The sequence below is a fragment of the Lepidochelys kempii genome, chromosome 7 (assembly GCF_965140265.1).
Source record: "Lepidochelys kempii isolate rLepKem1 chromosome 7, rLepKem1.hap2, whole genome shotgun sequence".
Classification (NCBI taxonomy): domain Eukaryota; kingdom Metazoa; phylum Chordata; order Testudines; family Cheloniidae; genus Lepidochelys; species Lepidochelys kempii.
In genome coordinates this window covers 72,092,080-72,110,089 of record NC_133262.1, presented here as the reverse complement: position 1 = coordinate 72,110,089, position 18,010 = coordinate 72,092,080, and the positions used below count along the sequence as shown (strand labels likewise).

Here is an 18,010-nt window from a genome sequence, read left to right as displayed (position 1 = left end):
CTATTCACGATCTACTTAAAGTTAGAATTTGCCTAGCCCTTACTTGGTTACACAGAGGCATAAGTGGGTGTAAGGGTTCACTGCTTCCTTGCAAGTGTGAGTAAGGGATGGAACTTCAGTTTCACCCATGGCAATGGGGGGAAGCACAAGGGGCTAGGCCCAGATGCTTCCCCCAGGAGCAACTGGATAGCAAGTAGGCAGAGCCAAGGCTACTCCTCGCTAAGAAAGCACTAAAAGGAAGAACTGTAATGGCCATGCTTTCTGATCCAAGGGCCAGTGAACAAGACCAAAGGAAATCTCATTTCTGAGGGTTTTTTTTCTTTCTGATCTTAGCCCTCAGTAGAGAAGATGGAAAGTGACAGGAAATAGACTAACGGTAAAAAGAAAAGAAATGGTCCTGCAGGAGCAGTAGAAGCCTTTTTGCTGAACCCAGAAACGCTGAGCAGTGTGCCTCAAAATAAAGAATCCTAATCTCATTTACACCAGTTTTCACAACAGTAACACCATTGGGTGAAATCCTGGCTCCGCTGAAGTCAATGCAAAGCTCCCATTAGCTTCATGGGGGCCAAGATTTTACTGGAATTATTCCTGATTTACACCAGTGTAATTCAGCTCAGAATCAGCCCTATTACATTTATATTGCAGGATGTGAAGACTTTCATCTGACTTTTGTCAGGTAAGCCTAACTTCAGTAGTAGGCAAATTGGTTGAAACTACAGTAAAGAACAGAGTTATCAGGCACATCAATGAACATGACATGTTGGGGAAGAGTCAACATGGCTTTTGTAAAGGAAAATCATGCCACACCGATGTATTAGAATTATTTGAGAGTGTCAACAAACATGGGCAAACGTGACCCAGTTGATACAGTATACTTTGAGTTTCAGAAAACATTTGGTATGGTCCCTCATCAAAGGCTCTTAAGGACAGTAAGCAGTCTTGGAATGGTTAGTCTTTCAGGAATGTGTTAGCACTGGGACAAACACCAGGAAAATGTATGTATTTAATATTTTATTAAAGTTCTAGCTACTGTATCATTCTTAGTTTTATAACATTGGTCATACTGGCAAAAATCAATCAATCATTAAACCGTTGGTCCTTTTTCTTAAAAGAAAAGCCAAATCAATAAAATAGTTTTCCATATTTTTGTATATTCTCAGTGGCTCAGATTCCTGCAGTACTAGGAACCCTTTTTAAATATCCAAGAAATCACTACAGGAAAGTGAGTTACTGGTAACATCTATTAAAGTAATATTTATATTGTCATTGATAGAATCACAAAAAGACTATGTTGTGCCACACAACAATCACTGGTTTTCTGTTGGAATCCAGGATTGATGATGCTCGCTGAGGGAAGAGATGCTTTATCTGTGTGATTCCCGGAAGCAATAAGCACCTACGTGAAAATAACTCAAGTCCCCATCCTTAATCCCCTGCCTATCCTTTTTTATCTGATGGATTCAGTGAGGGCTGGAAGATCACTGTGTGAATGAAATGGAAAGACAGTTAACAAGATGTGACCAGCCCCTGGACAAAACAATAGAGAAAAACCTTCACTTTGTCTAGTATCTGAGAGTCGTCCTCATGTGCAGGTAACAATGTGGATCACTGTGGGCTTGGTCTGCTGCTTAGTTTTTGGAGGACTGCCTTCAGCTCGCTGCACTTGCCCTTCCCAATGTAGCTGCACCTTCTATAGTGTCAATGAAGGAACAAAAGCAAGGTATGTTTGTTCTCTTTGTTTTCATCTGGAAGGTTTTGTGTTCACCTTTGTAAGGATATATGGAAAAAAAAACCATGGCTTGTGTCATGGTTATTTCTTTGTGTGTTATTTTCCCCAGTCATTCTGTACGACAGCTTTATGTGCAGAAGGATTAGCTTCTGAGCACACTATAATCTGATTTCAGAAAAAACATTCGGTGATCTTCTCTCCTAGGGTAAAAGCAATATAATTAACATCAGTATAATGGTGAAAGATGAATAAAATGGAAAATACTGGACTTCGTATGTGCAGAAAATGTCTTAAGGTTCTAGCCCACCTTGTTCTCCTTTCAAAGAGTTAATGAGGCTTGCTTAGTACAGTGCTTTCAAAAATGCATGGAGTACTGCCTTCTATTCCATTTACTTAAGAATCCTTTAATCAGAGGATTTTTTTTAGAAGGAAACAATCCCCAAACCAGAAGAAAACTCAAAGGCAGATTCCATACATTAAATGTAAAATCTGAGAATGGTTTATTTCAATTCCACAAAATCTCAACAAAGACCAGTTCTTTATTTTTTGGAATGAAATACAATTAAGATATTAGTAGAGGATGCTTTTTGTTGAAATGTAGTAAGTAAGCAATTATTTGACTTAATGGGAAACAGGACAAGCTTTTATACAATATATTCACAATATAAAAAGAGAGAGAGGGAGAGAAAGCAATCCCTTTTTCTTTGGAGTACATATTTCTTCTAGACAGGATTCTAATGGAGGAATTCAACAAAGAGAAATTAAAAACTGTCACCTAGATTTTGAATGTCTGTAAAATGGACTTCTTTCCTCAAGACCGTTCAGGTGCAATAGAAGTAGCACCAGTAGCTTTCCATGTGAGAAGTACAGTGGAAACACAAATTACCTGTAGTTACTGAGAAGGAATGCAACAAAAATAATCAACGCTATCCCAAAGAGGCCGTAGTGGAATTACCTTCCAGTGACTGGGAAATACTGTAGTACTTTGTGGTAGCTATGTTAAAAAGTGTGGTGTCTACCATTTCCTAAGGTGAATAATTGTTGTCATTTTTCTATATTATGATTCAGTGAAAAAACAGCCAAGTTCCCAGTAGTACAAGGGGTTTATCACACAGAATAACAGTTTAGTGCTCAATAGTATCACCTGGAAATATCATCAGTAGCATAAGTGCACATTGCTACGTTGTAATAGGGTCTCATATTATTGAACCTTCTGTGCCATGCACAGAAAAGAAATGCATTACTGAGAAGAGTTTTCTGTCTCCTTATTATCTTCTTTTTGTTCTTAGTTTTTCCCCGAACCCCCAACCCTCAGTTAAGGAGGGTGGGATGAGCCTTCTTCCAGATTCTATCAGTTTTGGTCTGAGTCTTGACTGCACCCTGTTGTTCGAGAGTCAAGTGAAGCATTTCTTTCCTCAACCTCCCGGGGTTGTGTTTGCATCTTCCATCACAGATTTAATGCCATTGTAGAAGTACTAAATGAAAGTAACTATACTGTATACCTATCGTGAATGAACAATTTTATGTAGAAGCTTGAAGACATTTAACTCTAGGAAGCCTCACTTAGTAAGAGCAATTTAGTTATGTTATTTATTTGCCCCTATAGTACAGGAGTAATCACTTTCAGCTAAAAATGATCTGGTTTTATTATATTCCATTTATTAACCAGCCACAGTCATGAGGAGATGGTCCTTAGATTATCATATTACATTTCCCTCATAGTACCTCTTCTAGCATGTGAAGTGGAACATGCTTATTTGATTCTGCTACTTTTTATAAATTAAGCTTTATTTCATGTTAAGAATTTGCCTTTCCCCCCTTCCCCTTGTCGTTAGGCGAACTGATGTGCATTCTGTATTGTATTTTCTAAGATATCTGTCTCTCTCCCTTCCTCACTGCTATCTACAATTTCATGCATTTACAAAGCCAAAGTCAAATTTTGCTTGTATAAGGCCCAAGTAAATAAAGATTAAGGATTTCAGATATGCCTTTAGAAATTAGAGATGGGAAAGAGCAATTAGGTCATCTAGTTCACACTACAGCCAGTGCCGGATTTTCCCCAACAGAATAATTTCCAGTGCTTTGACTCATCTATTTTCAAATGCTTAAAGTGAAGTGGCTTCTACCGCTATTATACAGTCCAACAGATTTCACTGTAGTTCAGATTTCAAAGTAGAGTTTTGTTGGGTTAATTGACTTCACTTCATGAACAGGAGATTCCATATAGTGTTTAATGTGTGTTCCCCTGTTATATTCAGTTGGATGGAATAAAGGGCCCAAAGAGTCAAAGGTGTTGCCATGACTCTGAAACCATCCAACACTGAACATTTTTAAATAAGTTTTGGGGTTTGGTAAACAGAGACCTCAGCCTGCTTAGGACTGTGGAGAACACACTATAAAATTCATACCAAAGGTTACACATTTATTGATTTGAAACAGATAAAAGGACAAGACTCAAAATAAGGTAAAGAACATTGAAACTGAAATTGATTATGTAAAACAAGCTTAATCAAAAAGTAACAAAGTCCCTTTTTGGAGACGGTGAATATTGGTTAAAATCTCTTATTCAGTTAAACAGTACTTTTTGGTGGGGAAGAAAGGGATAGTTCTGTTGCTCAGTCCTGAGTTGGGAATGATAGTCACTTTCCTACTTCAGACAAAACAGACAGACACAGAAGGGGGAGTAGAGATAGGATAGTAAAGATGAGGGAAATACGGCTTTTGTTGATATTCTCAGGGCAACTGGTCAGTCACAGACGGATGCTTTGGTCAGACAGATTAACCATGACAGCTATTGCTATGGATCCTGGCTCACTTCCTCTGTCAGGAACGTCATCTGGTTGGTCTGGTCAGGACCTCCTCCTTCACTGGTCCTTCTCAGGCTGAGCAGAGCTGGATAGACCATCTCATCTCGCTGGACTGGTGCTGTGCAGTACAGTTGATTTCAGAGTCAGGTGAAAAGCTGAAAGAGAGAGGACAGGAGGAAGATGGGTGAGGGACAGAAAGGAGCACATGAGGGAGCAGGAAACAGAGCAAGATCTCACATGTATCAGGTTGGGGTCCTTGTTGGTGCAGCAATGATGCCCAAGTGTCTCCACTGGAGTATCAAGTTCTGGTGTAATGGCAACAATCCTTCTATTGCAGCCATGGTGGTGGTAAAAAGTTTCCCCTTTTCTGCCTCAAAGTCTCTTTTAGAAGGGTCCCAAAAAGGCAATGGGTGGAATAATCCATCCTCTCTTTATTTTGTCAACCAGTTAGGCCTAATTTCCAACATGCCAATTTTGGTTCATTGATTTCCAGTTCTATACGTTTCTTGTTTACCAAGTATGATCTTAACATAATCCTTGAATTATATTGATAGGCCTTCTTATTTGGACTAATTCAGTCTTTTTGCTTCTTTTTTGCACCTTTTCCCATCAACATTGATTGTCATAGGTAATTGTGACACCTTATGAACTTTCATTCACTTTTCACAGTTGAGCTCACAATTAGAGTAAATTTGTAGGATCAGTTATCACAACACGTCTGACTCCTACCTGAGAGAGGCTTGTTTAATATTTGGCTCTTTCGCCAAATCTCTGATGGCTCAACTGGTGAACTGTGTTTTAACATGTACTGACATACTCTCTAGTGCAGGAATATTATGGTCACAATTTTCAGAAAGTCAATTAAAAATAAAAAGAAGAAAGACTTCATGAGCCAGATTCATACCCAATATAAATAGGTGCAACTCACTGAATTCATTTACAAAAAGATTGAATTTGATTCTATGTAGCTAAATTGCTTTGATATTTTTTTTTACATAGCTGAGTCATATATGTATAATGGTTGGTAAGAAAACAAAGGAACTGACCAAGAGAAAAGCACATACAAATAATAGATTAGAATAAAGTAAAAAAAATTCAAAATATTTAATTTAATTTTTATATTTGTTTTTTAATTTGTAATTTAATATTTGTTTTTTCCAATCAGAACTGTCCTGTGCAATGACCCAGAGATGACACTCACCCCTGTGAACATCCCAGGAGATACATCTAAACTTCGAATAGAAAAGACGGCCATCAGGAGAGTACCAGGAGAAGCTTTCCATTCTCTCCGTAACCTGGAATACCTCTGGATGCCCTACAATTCTTTGGCTAGTGTCAGTGTGATTACCTTTAGGGGTCTCCGCCGGTTACAGGAATTGAGACTGGATGGGAATGACTTAATCTTATTTCCATGGGAAGTTCTTGCAGACATGCCCCAGCTACGGCTGCTGGATTTACACAATAATGAACTCACCTCAGTACCAGCAGAAGCTGCTCGTTACATCAAGAACATCACCTACCTGGATCTGTCTAGCAATAAACTGATGACTCTTCCTCAAGAGGTTATTTCAACCTGGGCTAACCTCCAGGTAGTTCCTTACTTCCCCAATGACAATTCCAAGATCATCTTAGGTAAGAGAGTTAAAAAAATAGGGCAAATTAGAATGCACTTGAGATGAATCTCAAACATGTAACATACAAGAGCAGTACCTTTAATATTGCTAATTCACTCTAGCAAGAAAGTGTATTTTTAATGAAAATACATTGTTGCTCCTATAGTCCCCCTGCAGGCTAAGAGATTCCCTGTTGAAAGTAAGGACAGCTACAGTTTTTCATACACTATCTGAACAGCCATGAATTCTAGAATGACATTTTTTGATGGGTGGCTTTCAATCAGAAAATAAAGTTACAGATGATTGTCTGGTGAACCATCTCAGTTGCAGTAGCCCAGAATGAAGTTCTGCAACGAGCATACTGAGAAGTTCAGGGGTTTGGCTCTGAATGTTTTATCTCTAGATCATTTATTTAAATCCATCTCAGGGTGACTCAATGTTGTTGCCATCTTCTGGTTGTTTGATAGGCTACATGAACTAAATTGGTGGTCTCTAGGTCTTCCAAGTGGTTATGGACCATATCCTCAATTAGTATAAACTGATGGAGTGACACTGACTTCAGCTTACTCCTGAGGATGGGACCCTTTATGTCCATATTGCATTCATAACCACCACAATATTTGACATCAATTCACACTCTTGCTGACAATCTCATTGAGGAGGACATGAGTTATTCCCAGCGGTGGTCCGCACAGTGTGAAGAAGCTTACAATGCTGCTTATCTTCTTCTGTGGATAAATGGGGAGCTTGATTTCTAACACAAAGGTCACACTTAAAAGAAACCCACACATTTTAAAAAGAAAAAATCAAGTTGTGGTCTGGCCAGTTTTTAGTATCTTTCGTTAATGTTTGGTTAGCTAGTAAAAATAAATGGTGTCTTCTGTGTGCATTTTGCAAAGTGCTAAATAAATTCTTAACAAAACAAAAGACATGTTTGCTATTGCATGGTCCCTTTCATGTTATGGAATGTTGGCTATAACAATATATTGCATAGATCTCTTTTTGTGGAAATTTTACTTCATATTTCACTTCATGGATTATTATAGCATTTGATTAGGAAGGACTTTTGTGCTGTTACTTTGGCCAACATAAGATAGCCTTGCACAATCATCTGTACAGTTTGCATGTGCCAGGATCTTAAGAAATCCATACACAGAAATGTATATGGAGATAATGGGGTAGAGCCATACTATAATTCATAGACCAACCCACTGATTCTTAAACCACACTCCAGATTTACCCTCTGTGCACATACACAGGTGATTGTAGTGTGTGAAGTCCGTGGATTTTAGTTCAGGGATTGAGATGCACAGCTGCATGTTAAGTTTCCTTCCTGGCCGTGGCTTTCTCACTGAACGCATAAAAATCTATGAATAGCAAGGATTCAGTCATTCCCTTTAGTTCTCTTCAAAGCCTTTGGTTTTAGGATGTTATAATAAAAATAGCTTTAGAAACAGCTTAGTGCTTTCTAGATATTCATGTCTTTCATTGTCAGCTTTGTGATGTTCTTTTGTATAAGAAGTGCTTGGATGAGGCATCAAAATTGAGTAGGGGGTTGAGGAGTAGTTTGTGATAGTGTGGTTGATCATCAATTGCTGCATTGGCTCACGTGTCACACAGATACATAGATTCAGTAAATGTGAAGCTAAGAATCTTGATCACTTTCCGAAAAAAGGAGACAGGAAGGGCTAGGAGATGGGCAATAGTGAAGGCATTAGTAGCGTGGTGCTTAAGTGAGAGAGAGAGAGAGAGAGAGAGAGAGAGTTGAAGTCTGGACAACTACACCAAAGCCCAAATGTCTTTGTCTGGAAAATAGAAATACAATAGAATTGGTTATTTGAGATTAAATTAGTGTTTCCCACAGTTAATTTGTTTGTACTTTTACTGCAAAAAATTTTTCATAATATCTACTGAACTAAACTCACATGAGCTTTGAGTCCTGAAATGAAAAAGGAAAATATTGCCAAGAGATCAAACAAATGGCTGAACTGTGAGTTTAGAAGAGAAAAAAGTGTGTATTTTATGGTCACGTCCTATTTTCACTCCCAGAGAAAGATTGTCAGTGGAAGTTATTCCTTCTGGGTTGTAAAATCCCTGCCAAAGGCAAGAACGAGGAAGGCCCATAAGCAAATGAGGTGTTCCTGGTCATAGCTGGTGCATTGCAGGTATTGCAATACTAAGGAGATGGGAAGGGTGGAGGAATAGTCTTATAAGAATGATGATCTAGCCATCTCTGAACCATCAGGGTCCATTCTGGGTGTTAATTCCAACACTATCCTTACTCCCACTGACTTCAAGGAAAGATCTAACCCCAGGACAGCTGCTCAGGCCCCTTTTGCCTGTCAGCCCACACTGGGCCTGGCTCTGTGGCAGGAGAAACTGTCTCTCTGTAGGTTGTGTAGCCAGTTTCACAGCCCCTTGGAACAGTGCTTCCGAACACTCAGAGATGAGTGCTGTGCATATGGGGAAAGAGAGAGAATGAAAAAGTCCCTCATTCCCACTCCAACTGCACCAAGCCTATTCATCCACCAAACCTCTCTAGCAGCAATCCTCCCTCCCGTCTTTTCATGTGCTTTAATATATATACTTTTTACTGTATTTTTCACTCCATGCATCTGACGAAGTGAGTTTTAGCTCACGAAAGCTTATGCCCAAATAAATTTGTTAGTCGCTAAGGTGCCACAAGGACTCCTCGTTGTTTTTGCTGATATAGACTAATACGGCGACCACTCTGAAACCTTTAATATTTCTGTGAGATGTCCCTCATTTTAGCAGCAACAGCTGCCCCCACTCTCACATGATCTGTAATCCACAAAATGGTCACAAAATCAACCCAGGATCTAAATTCCACAGGATTGTGGAGCATGGTAGATTGTGGGGCAAATCTTATGCCATGGTTTGGGTTGTGCTTTTGCCATTGTTCGGGTTGTGGACCAAAAAGGTTGAAAGCCACTGCTCTGTACCATCATTATTTTATATACATCTGTCAAGGGTCCCAATCTTTTCCATCTCTAATCTCTTCATATGGATGTTTTTTCTTGTCCAATTATTTTGTTGCCCATATTTCTACTATATTTTTTTCCAGACAGGCCTGGCCAAATTGAACATAATATTCTGGGTGATGGCCTACCATTTATTTTCTCTGTAGCATTATAGTATCTTCATCCCATTCCTTTTGCATTCTGGCATTTTGCTTGCTTTTTTCGACCTTTAGTGCACATTGACAATGGGTTTTAGATCATATTTTTCATTAGTCCTTTTTACTGAGTAGATAAATAGATAATTTCCTTATATGTTATAGGAACCCAGGAATACATGCAGACATAGGAGGCATCTGTGGTCCATAGCCAAGGGCTGAGCTGCAAGAACTTGAGAAGAGCCTTTTAAAGAACCAAGCTATGACCATATTTAAAACCATACTGCAGCCTGCCCATGGGGTCCATACAGTATGATTTGGTTAGCACAACTCACGGAAAAATATCTGTGTGCATGTTGGTCAGAAAAACAATAGCAGAGCTGATCTAACAACTGGATTCACTGTTGTGTAGATAGCACATTTGTATATCTCTCAGATATGGATACGTTAACCAGAAGGGAAAAGTGAAGGTGACCAGTGAGGACAAATATAATGATCATACATCAAGAGCTTGATTTCAGGAAGTGACTGAGAATCAGAAAACTAAGTTAACTTCTGTGAATATTCCAGTTAACTTCTGTAATGCAGTCTTACTTTTGCTAGGTTTCTAAACATTCTTGATAGTAAATTAACTTTCTAAAACATTTGCAGACAGCAAACACACAAGGGGTATGGGTGCAGCCAGTATAAATCTGTTTAGAAATGTGACAATGTTTATGGACTCTCTTTTTTATAGACCCCTGCTCCTATTCATCATCCGTTCCCTGAGTTTTAATGTATTTAGTTTAAAATTTGTAGAAAACGTCCCACCACTAAGGCATAACTCTTTTAAAACACCTTCCCAACACTGATAGCATGGAATGAGACAGGCATCATTTCTTCTTCAGCAGAATGTTTTTAATCTTTCTTGTCAACTGTTGGGAATGGGTGACGTCCACCTTGCTTGCATTGGCTCATTAGTAATTTTCCCGCTGATATTCACCCCTTCTTGTCAACTGTTGAGAATAGGCTACTTTCACCTTAATTGAATTGGCCTTGTTAGCACTGACCCCCACACTTGGTAAGGCAACTCCCATCTTTTCATGTGCTTTAATATATATACTGTTTACTGTATTTTTCACTCCATGCATCTGATGAAGTGAGTTTTAGCCCACGAAAACTTGTGCCCAAATAAATGTGTTAGTCTCTAAGGTGCCACAAGGACTCCTCGTTGTTTTTGCTGATATAGACTAATACGGCGACCACTCTGAAACCTTTAATATTTCTGTGAGATGTCAGTTGCTCGTGATCTGAACTGCATTTATACTAACTGTAGCATTCACAGATATTTTATTCACTGGAAGCCTTGGTATTTCTGCAATGCTGTGTCTAAATTAGAATCTCAGTGATGTGCTACCAGCAGTGCCATTGGTTATGTGGTATAAATGCTGGACGTGTTAGTGTAAACAGGGTAAAACTATGTTTATTATTGCGTCAGATAGACCTGCTCTGAGTAGTGTTCGATCAGATTGGGGTAAAAACACGTGTGCCCTGCCTAAACTGTTTCCACCAGTGCAATGCTTGGAAATGTCATGAAATATGTCACTGTAGGCAAGGCCATAGCACCACTGCAGGTATAGAATCATCTGCACGCAAAAGGCATGCTAGTAGAACGTTATGTCCATCCTTCCATGACAGCTTGTTGAGTTGCCGGCAGAAGAGAGGAGACTGCCTGAGGGTATGCCTAATCTGTGGTGAGCCTCCCGTGGTCGGCTATGTCAGAATCCAGTGTAGCACCTGCACTGCACCGCATGATCAAGGCCTTTACTTTATGTAATCAACTTTAGTCTCTGATTCACAAAAGTATTTAAACTCCTGCTTCAATCAATTCTAATTCAAGATAGCACTTCAGCATGTCCTTATCTTTAGACATGTGTTTAAGTCCCATCAATTTTAAGGTTAAGTATGTGCTTGCTTACTCTCCTGAATTAGGGATGCTTTCTTCAATTGAACCCTTAAATATCTCAGTCATTATTTTTCTAACATTATCATTTTTGAGTAATAAAATATGTTTCATTCCAAAGCAAATAAAACCCAATAACTTTATTTTAAAACCAGTTAAGGTACTTAAGTGACAAGAATGTATACATCTATCACTTCCTTTGCCAAGCCCAAGTGTTTAAAAGCAAAGAAATGAATAGTTAAGGACACAAAACCTTAAATTACCTACATCTTAAACAAACAAATGACTCTTTTCAAGGGTAAAGAAATACATAATTTATCACAGTACAACAACTGATTCATGGATATGCATTATTTTTATTGTGATTTTGATATTTAAATTTTTTTTCGAAGGGATATTGTTAAAATCCACCCACGTTTCACAGTTTTTGGCATAATGTGATTTCTTTGGGCAGACAGAGGGACATGAATCAAAACTGGATGTCTTGTGAAACTGGAAAAGGAGTAAAATTAAAGTTATTTAAATTTTCAGGAAATGTGTGAGTTGCCTGTGAGATTGATAATGTGAAAGCATGAAGATCTTTCTTTCTTTTCGAGATATAAAAGGGGTTATAATCAGCCATGCAATGGGACTCTGGTTTCATTCAGTATTGAATGGTTGTCACCTTTCTATAGCAAACCACAAATACCTGCCCTAGAACTTTTGTTCTATAGCTCTAAAAACAGAGATCTCTACTAATTGATCTAAAGGAAGGTTTCTCTGAATTTTAAAAGGAGCCATATGTTCTTTGTACACTACAACCAGCTAGTGGATGGGAAAGTGCTCACACATTTACCTAGTACTTGCTCCTGCTCCCACTGAAGCCACAGCAAAAATTTCTCATTCACATCATTTGAAATTAATGAGGAAGGTCTCTCTCCCAACCATTTAAAACAAAACCTCTAATAACTGCTTGATTTCTTCAAATATAGTTGGTGTACAAGTTTCCAAAGAAATATAACTATGTGGAAAATTTGAAGGTGCGGTACCCAAATAGTCAGTGTTGAGCTAGAGGGAGACAAAGAAACTTTAGACAAAAGTCAAAATTTCAAAACAGAGCAACTCAAAAACAGCAGGATGAATTCTCTTCAAACTTCACACAAACACTCTCCTTTGCTTTTACAATAAATGTAGTGATTTTCAGGACAATTATTTTTTTCAAGCCAAAGATATAGAAGCTGACTCCAATGTTAACTGAGGAAAGGCTGTTTTCTCCTCCTAACAATCTGTTTTGATTGCATGGATAATCATACTTTCACTGCCATAGTACTTTTTCATCCACGATGCCAAAACAGTTTATAAAGCTGTGTTAGCACCATGTCACCAATGGGGTAAGTAAGGCTCAGAGTGGTCCTAGCCATATGATGGGGATTAAGACCCAGGTTTCTGGACTCCAAGGCTATATTCTGTATGCCAGGCCACAAATGCCCCTAGTTGGAAGCAGACTATAAGGCAGTCACCACATGTCCATTAATGAATATAAAGTGGAAAGTATCAATGGAAATGTTGACTGTCATGATTTCTCTTGACAGGTTTGCAGGACAATCCTTGGGTGTGTGACTGCAGTCTGTATGAAATGGTCCATTTCCTAAACTTCCAGTCTCCTAACATAGCATTTATAGAGCCAAGACTGAAATGCTTCACCCCACGGAGTCTTGCTGGAGTCTTCTTCAGTCAAGTCGAACTAAGAAAATGTCAAAGCCCTGTTGTACATACTTCTGTAGCCAAGGTGAAGACCATACTGGGTAGCACTGTGTTACTGCGGTGTGGTACTACTGGGGTGCCTATTCCTGAACTCAGCTGGAGACGGGCTGATGGTAATCAACTCAATGGCACAGGTGGGTTCTGGCTCTTTATTTCACACTGTGTGATTGGAAAATAGGCTTGTGTTTTCTGCACACCCTGGAGCAAATATCAGCTTCAGCTCTTCGAAGTAAATAGAACTACTGTATATGCCTCCTGCTGAATAAGAAAATAGGAGGCTAGAAAGAGGAGAATGTTAACATTGTAACTCTCTACAGCATTTATGTTTTTCCTCTGAAGACTCATACAACTAACCCACACTTCAGTGTGAATATATTAATGTTTATATAATAAACTATGATATGAAGCATGTTATGTTTTCTTTATTGCACAACAAATGCACTGCAATAGTGGATCTCAAGCTGTTCTCTGCAAAGTACTTTTAGGTGATTTGCACACCTATTTGCATCACAATGGTGAAGCTGAAATAAGAGGCACTTTAAAATTAGTTTTAATTACGTATTAAACAGTCTTCCTAAAAAACTAGTTGTGGGCTTGCCCTGGCTCCATTGTGTGCTTTCGCATGTCTGCAGTGTTGAACTGCTATCAAAACAGTTAATAAATCTCTGCCAGATGTTTCCTTGATGTCAATTCAACTAAGATCAAATTTACAGGTGACAGGAAGACTGGAGGAATAATAAAATCCCTGGTAAGATAATGGAACAAATACTAAGAGGAAAAAAGTCACTAAACTCCTAAAGGTAACTGAAAGCATATGCAATAAGCAAGATTGTAAAGTATGTAATACAGTGTCTCATTAAGTCTCACCCGCAAAATTAAAATGACTTTCAATTGGAGTTGGGTCGGAACAAAATTTTTCATTTCTCAGAGAAATCTTCAATTTTGACTTTTTTCCATTTCAAAATGACAGAAATTATCACATTTCAATATTTCCTGCAAAACAACCCCTCTTCCCCAGAATTTATTTTGAGTTGGTTGAAATGTTTCATTCTGATTTTGACTTTTATTAAAAAAAAAAGATATAATATTGAAAAAAGTCCTTTCAAAATGGAAAATTGATTTTTCCGTTTCAAAAAGGTCAAAATGCTTCTCTCCCCACCCCCATCCATTTTTTTAAAAATACAGTTGCATTGAAATCAACATTATTTCTGCAAACATTTCACTTTTGATGAACTGGCATTTTCCAGTGGAAAAACATTCCATTGGAAAAATTCAGATCACCTCTACTTTGAATGCTTTTCTCCCTTAAAATGGGGATTCTTCAAGACAGTCATTGTTCCCTTTAAATGCCCCCCATCATGGTGATCTTTCCTTTCACAAGAAAGGCTGGATCTGATGCCATCTGAATTCAGAATTAGTCTCTAAAGAGAACAACAAGAAATATTCCCTTGCCATGTGGGTGGGCACAGATCTTCCAGAACCTGGAAATGAAGGGTGAATTTCTAGACTCATTCAAGTCACAGGGGTTTTGTTATTCATGTCACGGAAGCCAGGATTTCTCCCAAGGGTGCAAGTTCAGAAAGTTAAACAGCCTATTAAATAATTTTCTTATAAGATCTAAACAAAATGAATAGAATTGTGTTGTGTCCTTAAAGTGTTATGAGATTCTTCAATGCCATAGATACAGGGAACAGATATACTTTTTTTTTCCACAGCTGTAGAACAACTTCTAAGAGAAGACCTTTTTTGTGATCTTCAGAAGCCATTACTCTGCTGTGCATGACGTAGTGCAACTGCTACCAATGATAATGCCTTCATATCATGCTGAAAACATGCCTCCTACATTAAAAACAGACAAACAAAAAGTCCCTTCCTGCAAAATAATGAATGCATTCTAGAAAGCCTATGTTAAGTTTACTCTAGCTACAGTCAAGATTGATATATTTTGTGCCGCATTAAACATGGCGTTACCACCTTTCAGTGAAGAGTTGTCTGAAAAAATACAGTACCTCTCAATGATGGAATTTCCTCATGAGCACTATAATATGACTGCTTGAAATATTAACTTTTCTGAAAGAATGAAAGGAAAAATTGCTCTCATTCTAGCTGTAAGAGTATTGTATGGTCACAGGAAGATTGGAAATTGTTTTCTGCTGAACCTCCACACTCAATGAATTCTTAACCCATAAGCCTTCAATATTTTGTTTGGTTGGTTTGATTCAATTTCTATTAGCAAGATTCCTTCTCCAAAAGGCTGGATCTTAACATGATTGGATTTTTGTAAGGTTCTCAGTATGTAACATGGGATACTCATCTTAATTCTACAGCAAACAACATATTATTTCCCAGCCATTTGTCTCTTGTTTATTCATTCTAGGAGCTACCATATGTTCATCTTGAAAGACAGTCTACTCTTGAGCAGTGATTTTCTTTCATGTGAATCATAAGTAAAAAAATTATATCGACTCTTCCAAACACAACTTTCTTCACTCTCATTCATGAACATGCTTGCAGTGTTTTATATACATGGTATTTTTTAAGGATGGGGAAATCTTTCCTAGCTTATTTTCCAATTCTAGCTTTGCCCTGAAAAAATTCCATCATATTTTTTGGAAGAGGGTGTATGGATGAACTAGATCAACTAAAGTGATCTTGACAGTAGCTAACAGCCAATATCCTTTCATTAGGTTTATTTTGATTTCATATTTTGGTTAACAAAAATGATCATTCTGCTATGTATAATAGTAATTTTGCTGAATCCATCTTCTTAATATTTTATATTATATCCATGTTTGGGTTTTTTTTTTTTCAGTGCACCAGGAAATTTCTAGTGATGGAATGAGCTGGTCTATTCTAGGCTTGCCTGTAGTCTCTTTTCTGGATTCTGGAGAGTACATTTGTAAAGCAAAGAACTTCCTAGGGGCTACAGAGGCTTTCATATCCCTCATCATCACTGATTCTGAAGGCACTGATGACTCTAATGCTAACTCTAAAGGAGTATGGAATGGGAAGGTGAGCGGGATGGAAGCAGCTGCTTACAATGATAAGCTGGTGGCTAGGTACGTTATCACAACCTCAACTTCACCTACATTAGGTGCCAGACCAGTCCGTGTTAACACAGAAGAGAATCTAGGGTTCCAGAATGAGGCACAGAATATGGTTAAGGAGCAGAATAACAACCCAAGAAATCTTCTATCAAGTCTACCCACTGGTCAACAGGAGCCAGAACGTATAGTGAGGTCTGTCAGAGTGATAGGAGACATGGATCAAAGTGTCTCATTGGCCTGGAAAGCTCCTCAGGCAAAGAACACAACCATATTCAGTGTCCTTTATGCCATTTTTGGAGAAAGGGAAATGCGCAGAATCAGTGTGGAGCCAGGTAAGACTAAGATCACCATTGATGGGCTGATGCCAAAGACCAAATACATAGTGTGTGTCTGTGTGAAAGGGCTGATCCCCAGGAAGGAGCAATGCATCATATTTTCCACAGATGAAGTTGCCAGTGCCGGTGGAACCCAAAAACTCATTAATGTAGTGGTGATCAGTGTGGCCTGTGTCATTGCTGTGCCTCTGACCCTAGTGGTCTGCTGTGGGGCATTGAAAAGGCGCTGCAAAAAATGCTTAGTGCGGAAGCCCAAGGAAGTTCAGGAGTCCTATGTCACATTTGAAAGTCTGTCTCCAGGGGCCAAAACTAAAGGATTGGAAGGAGAATACTTGACTAGAGACACCCCAGATGAGTCTAACAGGCTGCTGTCTGCACGATCAAGCGAGGACTCAGAAGCAATACCAAAGACAGAAGGGCAACCCAATGAGTACTTTTGCTGATATTACTAGGCTAATTGTTGGCATGTTCAACCCACATGCACACACAAATGCATATGACTCTTTACCCTGTAGATCAGGCACCAGTACATGCTGTTGCAGGTCAATATGTATCCCAGCATGTTCAAGAGAGCAATGTGAGAAGACTGGTTATACTCCACTCTTTTGGAACATTTTGCACAGTTTTATTTGCTGAGTTGCATCTAATCAGATAGATGCAAAAGATTTCTGTGATTGTTCCTAAATTCCCCTGTGATATTGTTCCTTTGTCAAAATGAAGTTGTCTAATTGAATATGAAAATATTAAGCAATGTTGTCAAAAACGTTCTTGTATATTGTTGCTTGCATATCCGGCTTGTTGTACACTAAATATTTTAATATCAACTATGCTGAATTGCTTTAGAATGACAAACAATGAAGTTGTTTCTAATGGTAATAGAAATTTAACTACAAATGTTGTGAAGATTCATAGACTCATTTGGTGCTCCCCAAACAATTAAAAGCTTGTGTGAAAATACCCAGCTTCATGCTTAATAGATCATGAAATGCAAATACACAATTAACTATAAAATGTGACAATCATAATTTATTATTACATTAATGTATTGATTTGAGGAAAAATAGTAAAGAATAGCAATCAAGGGAATAAATTATGTAAGTGTGATCCCGGTATTTAATACTTAATGCCACATCCCTGACAGATTTTTATGTTTACCAATAACATTTTGCAATGTCAGATTAGTATTTTAGCATGGCAGATTAGTTGATGAAGTATGTGGTTGACTAATACATTGTTGTTTGTACTTACTAGGTTTCAAATGGTGATTTTTAGATGTTTCACAAAGGCGATGCTAAAATATTCTTGCATTAAATGGGTTTTTGTATAGTGAGATTATCTACAATACAATATTTGGCAAATAATTTAATTTTACTGGGTCAGATTCTGCTCTCATTTACATCAGTGTCAATCTGGAGTGACTTTAGTCTGGAGTAACTCCACTGAAATCAGCATAGTGACATAGGGTAAATGAATGGATAGTCTGGCCCTTAAGAATCAAGGGCACAATATTTTAAGTGTTCCTAACATGGGTAGCATGTACTTAGCTGAGTAGATCAAAGGGACTACTCACATGAGTATGGGTTACAGGACTAGACTGCAAGAGATATGCATTTATTTTCTCAGTTGCTTGCCGTCATCATGTGTCACGTGATTTAGCT

The 18,010-nt window shown here is 38.3% G+C and overlaps 1 protein-coding gene across 1 annotated transcript; it reads left to right on the top strand.

Annotated features, from left to right (window-relative positions):
• The first annotated feature begins 1,598 nt into the window (after positions 1-1,598).
• LRIT1 (leucine rich repeat, Ig-like and transmembrane domains 1) lies at positions 1,599-17,038 on the top strand. The gene is made up of 4 exons (XM_073354765.1): positions 1,599-1,720; positions 5,702-6,168; positions 12,799-13,104; positions 15,783-17,038. Exons 1-4 carry the CDS (start codon positions 1,599-1,601, stop codon positions 16,793-16,795), a joined length of 1,908 nt encoding a protein of 635 aa, XP_073210866.1. The 3' UTR covers positions 16,796-17,038.
• Positions 17,039-18,010: the final 972 nt, after the last annotated feature.

Coding starts and splice junctions, on each gene's coding strand:
- LRIT1 (XM_073354765.1), top strand. CDS start 1,599: ATGTGGATCACTGTGGGCTTGGTCTGCTGCTTAGTTTTTGGAGGACTG. Junction 6,169..12,798: donor CAATTCCAAGATCATCTTAG/GTAAGAGAGTTA, acceptor TTCTCTTGACAG/GTTTGCAGGACAATCCTTGG. Junction 13,105..15,782: donor TAATCAACTCAATGGCACAG/GTGGGTTCTGGC, acceptor TTTTTTTTTCAG/TGCACCAGGAAATTTCTAGT.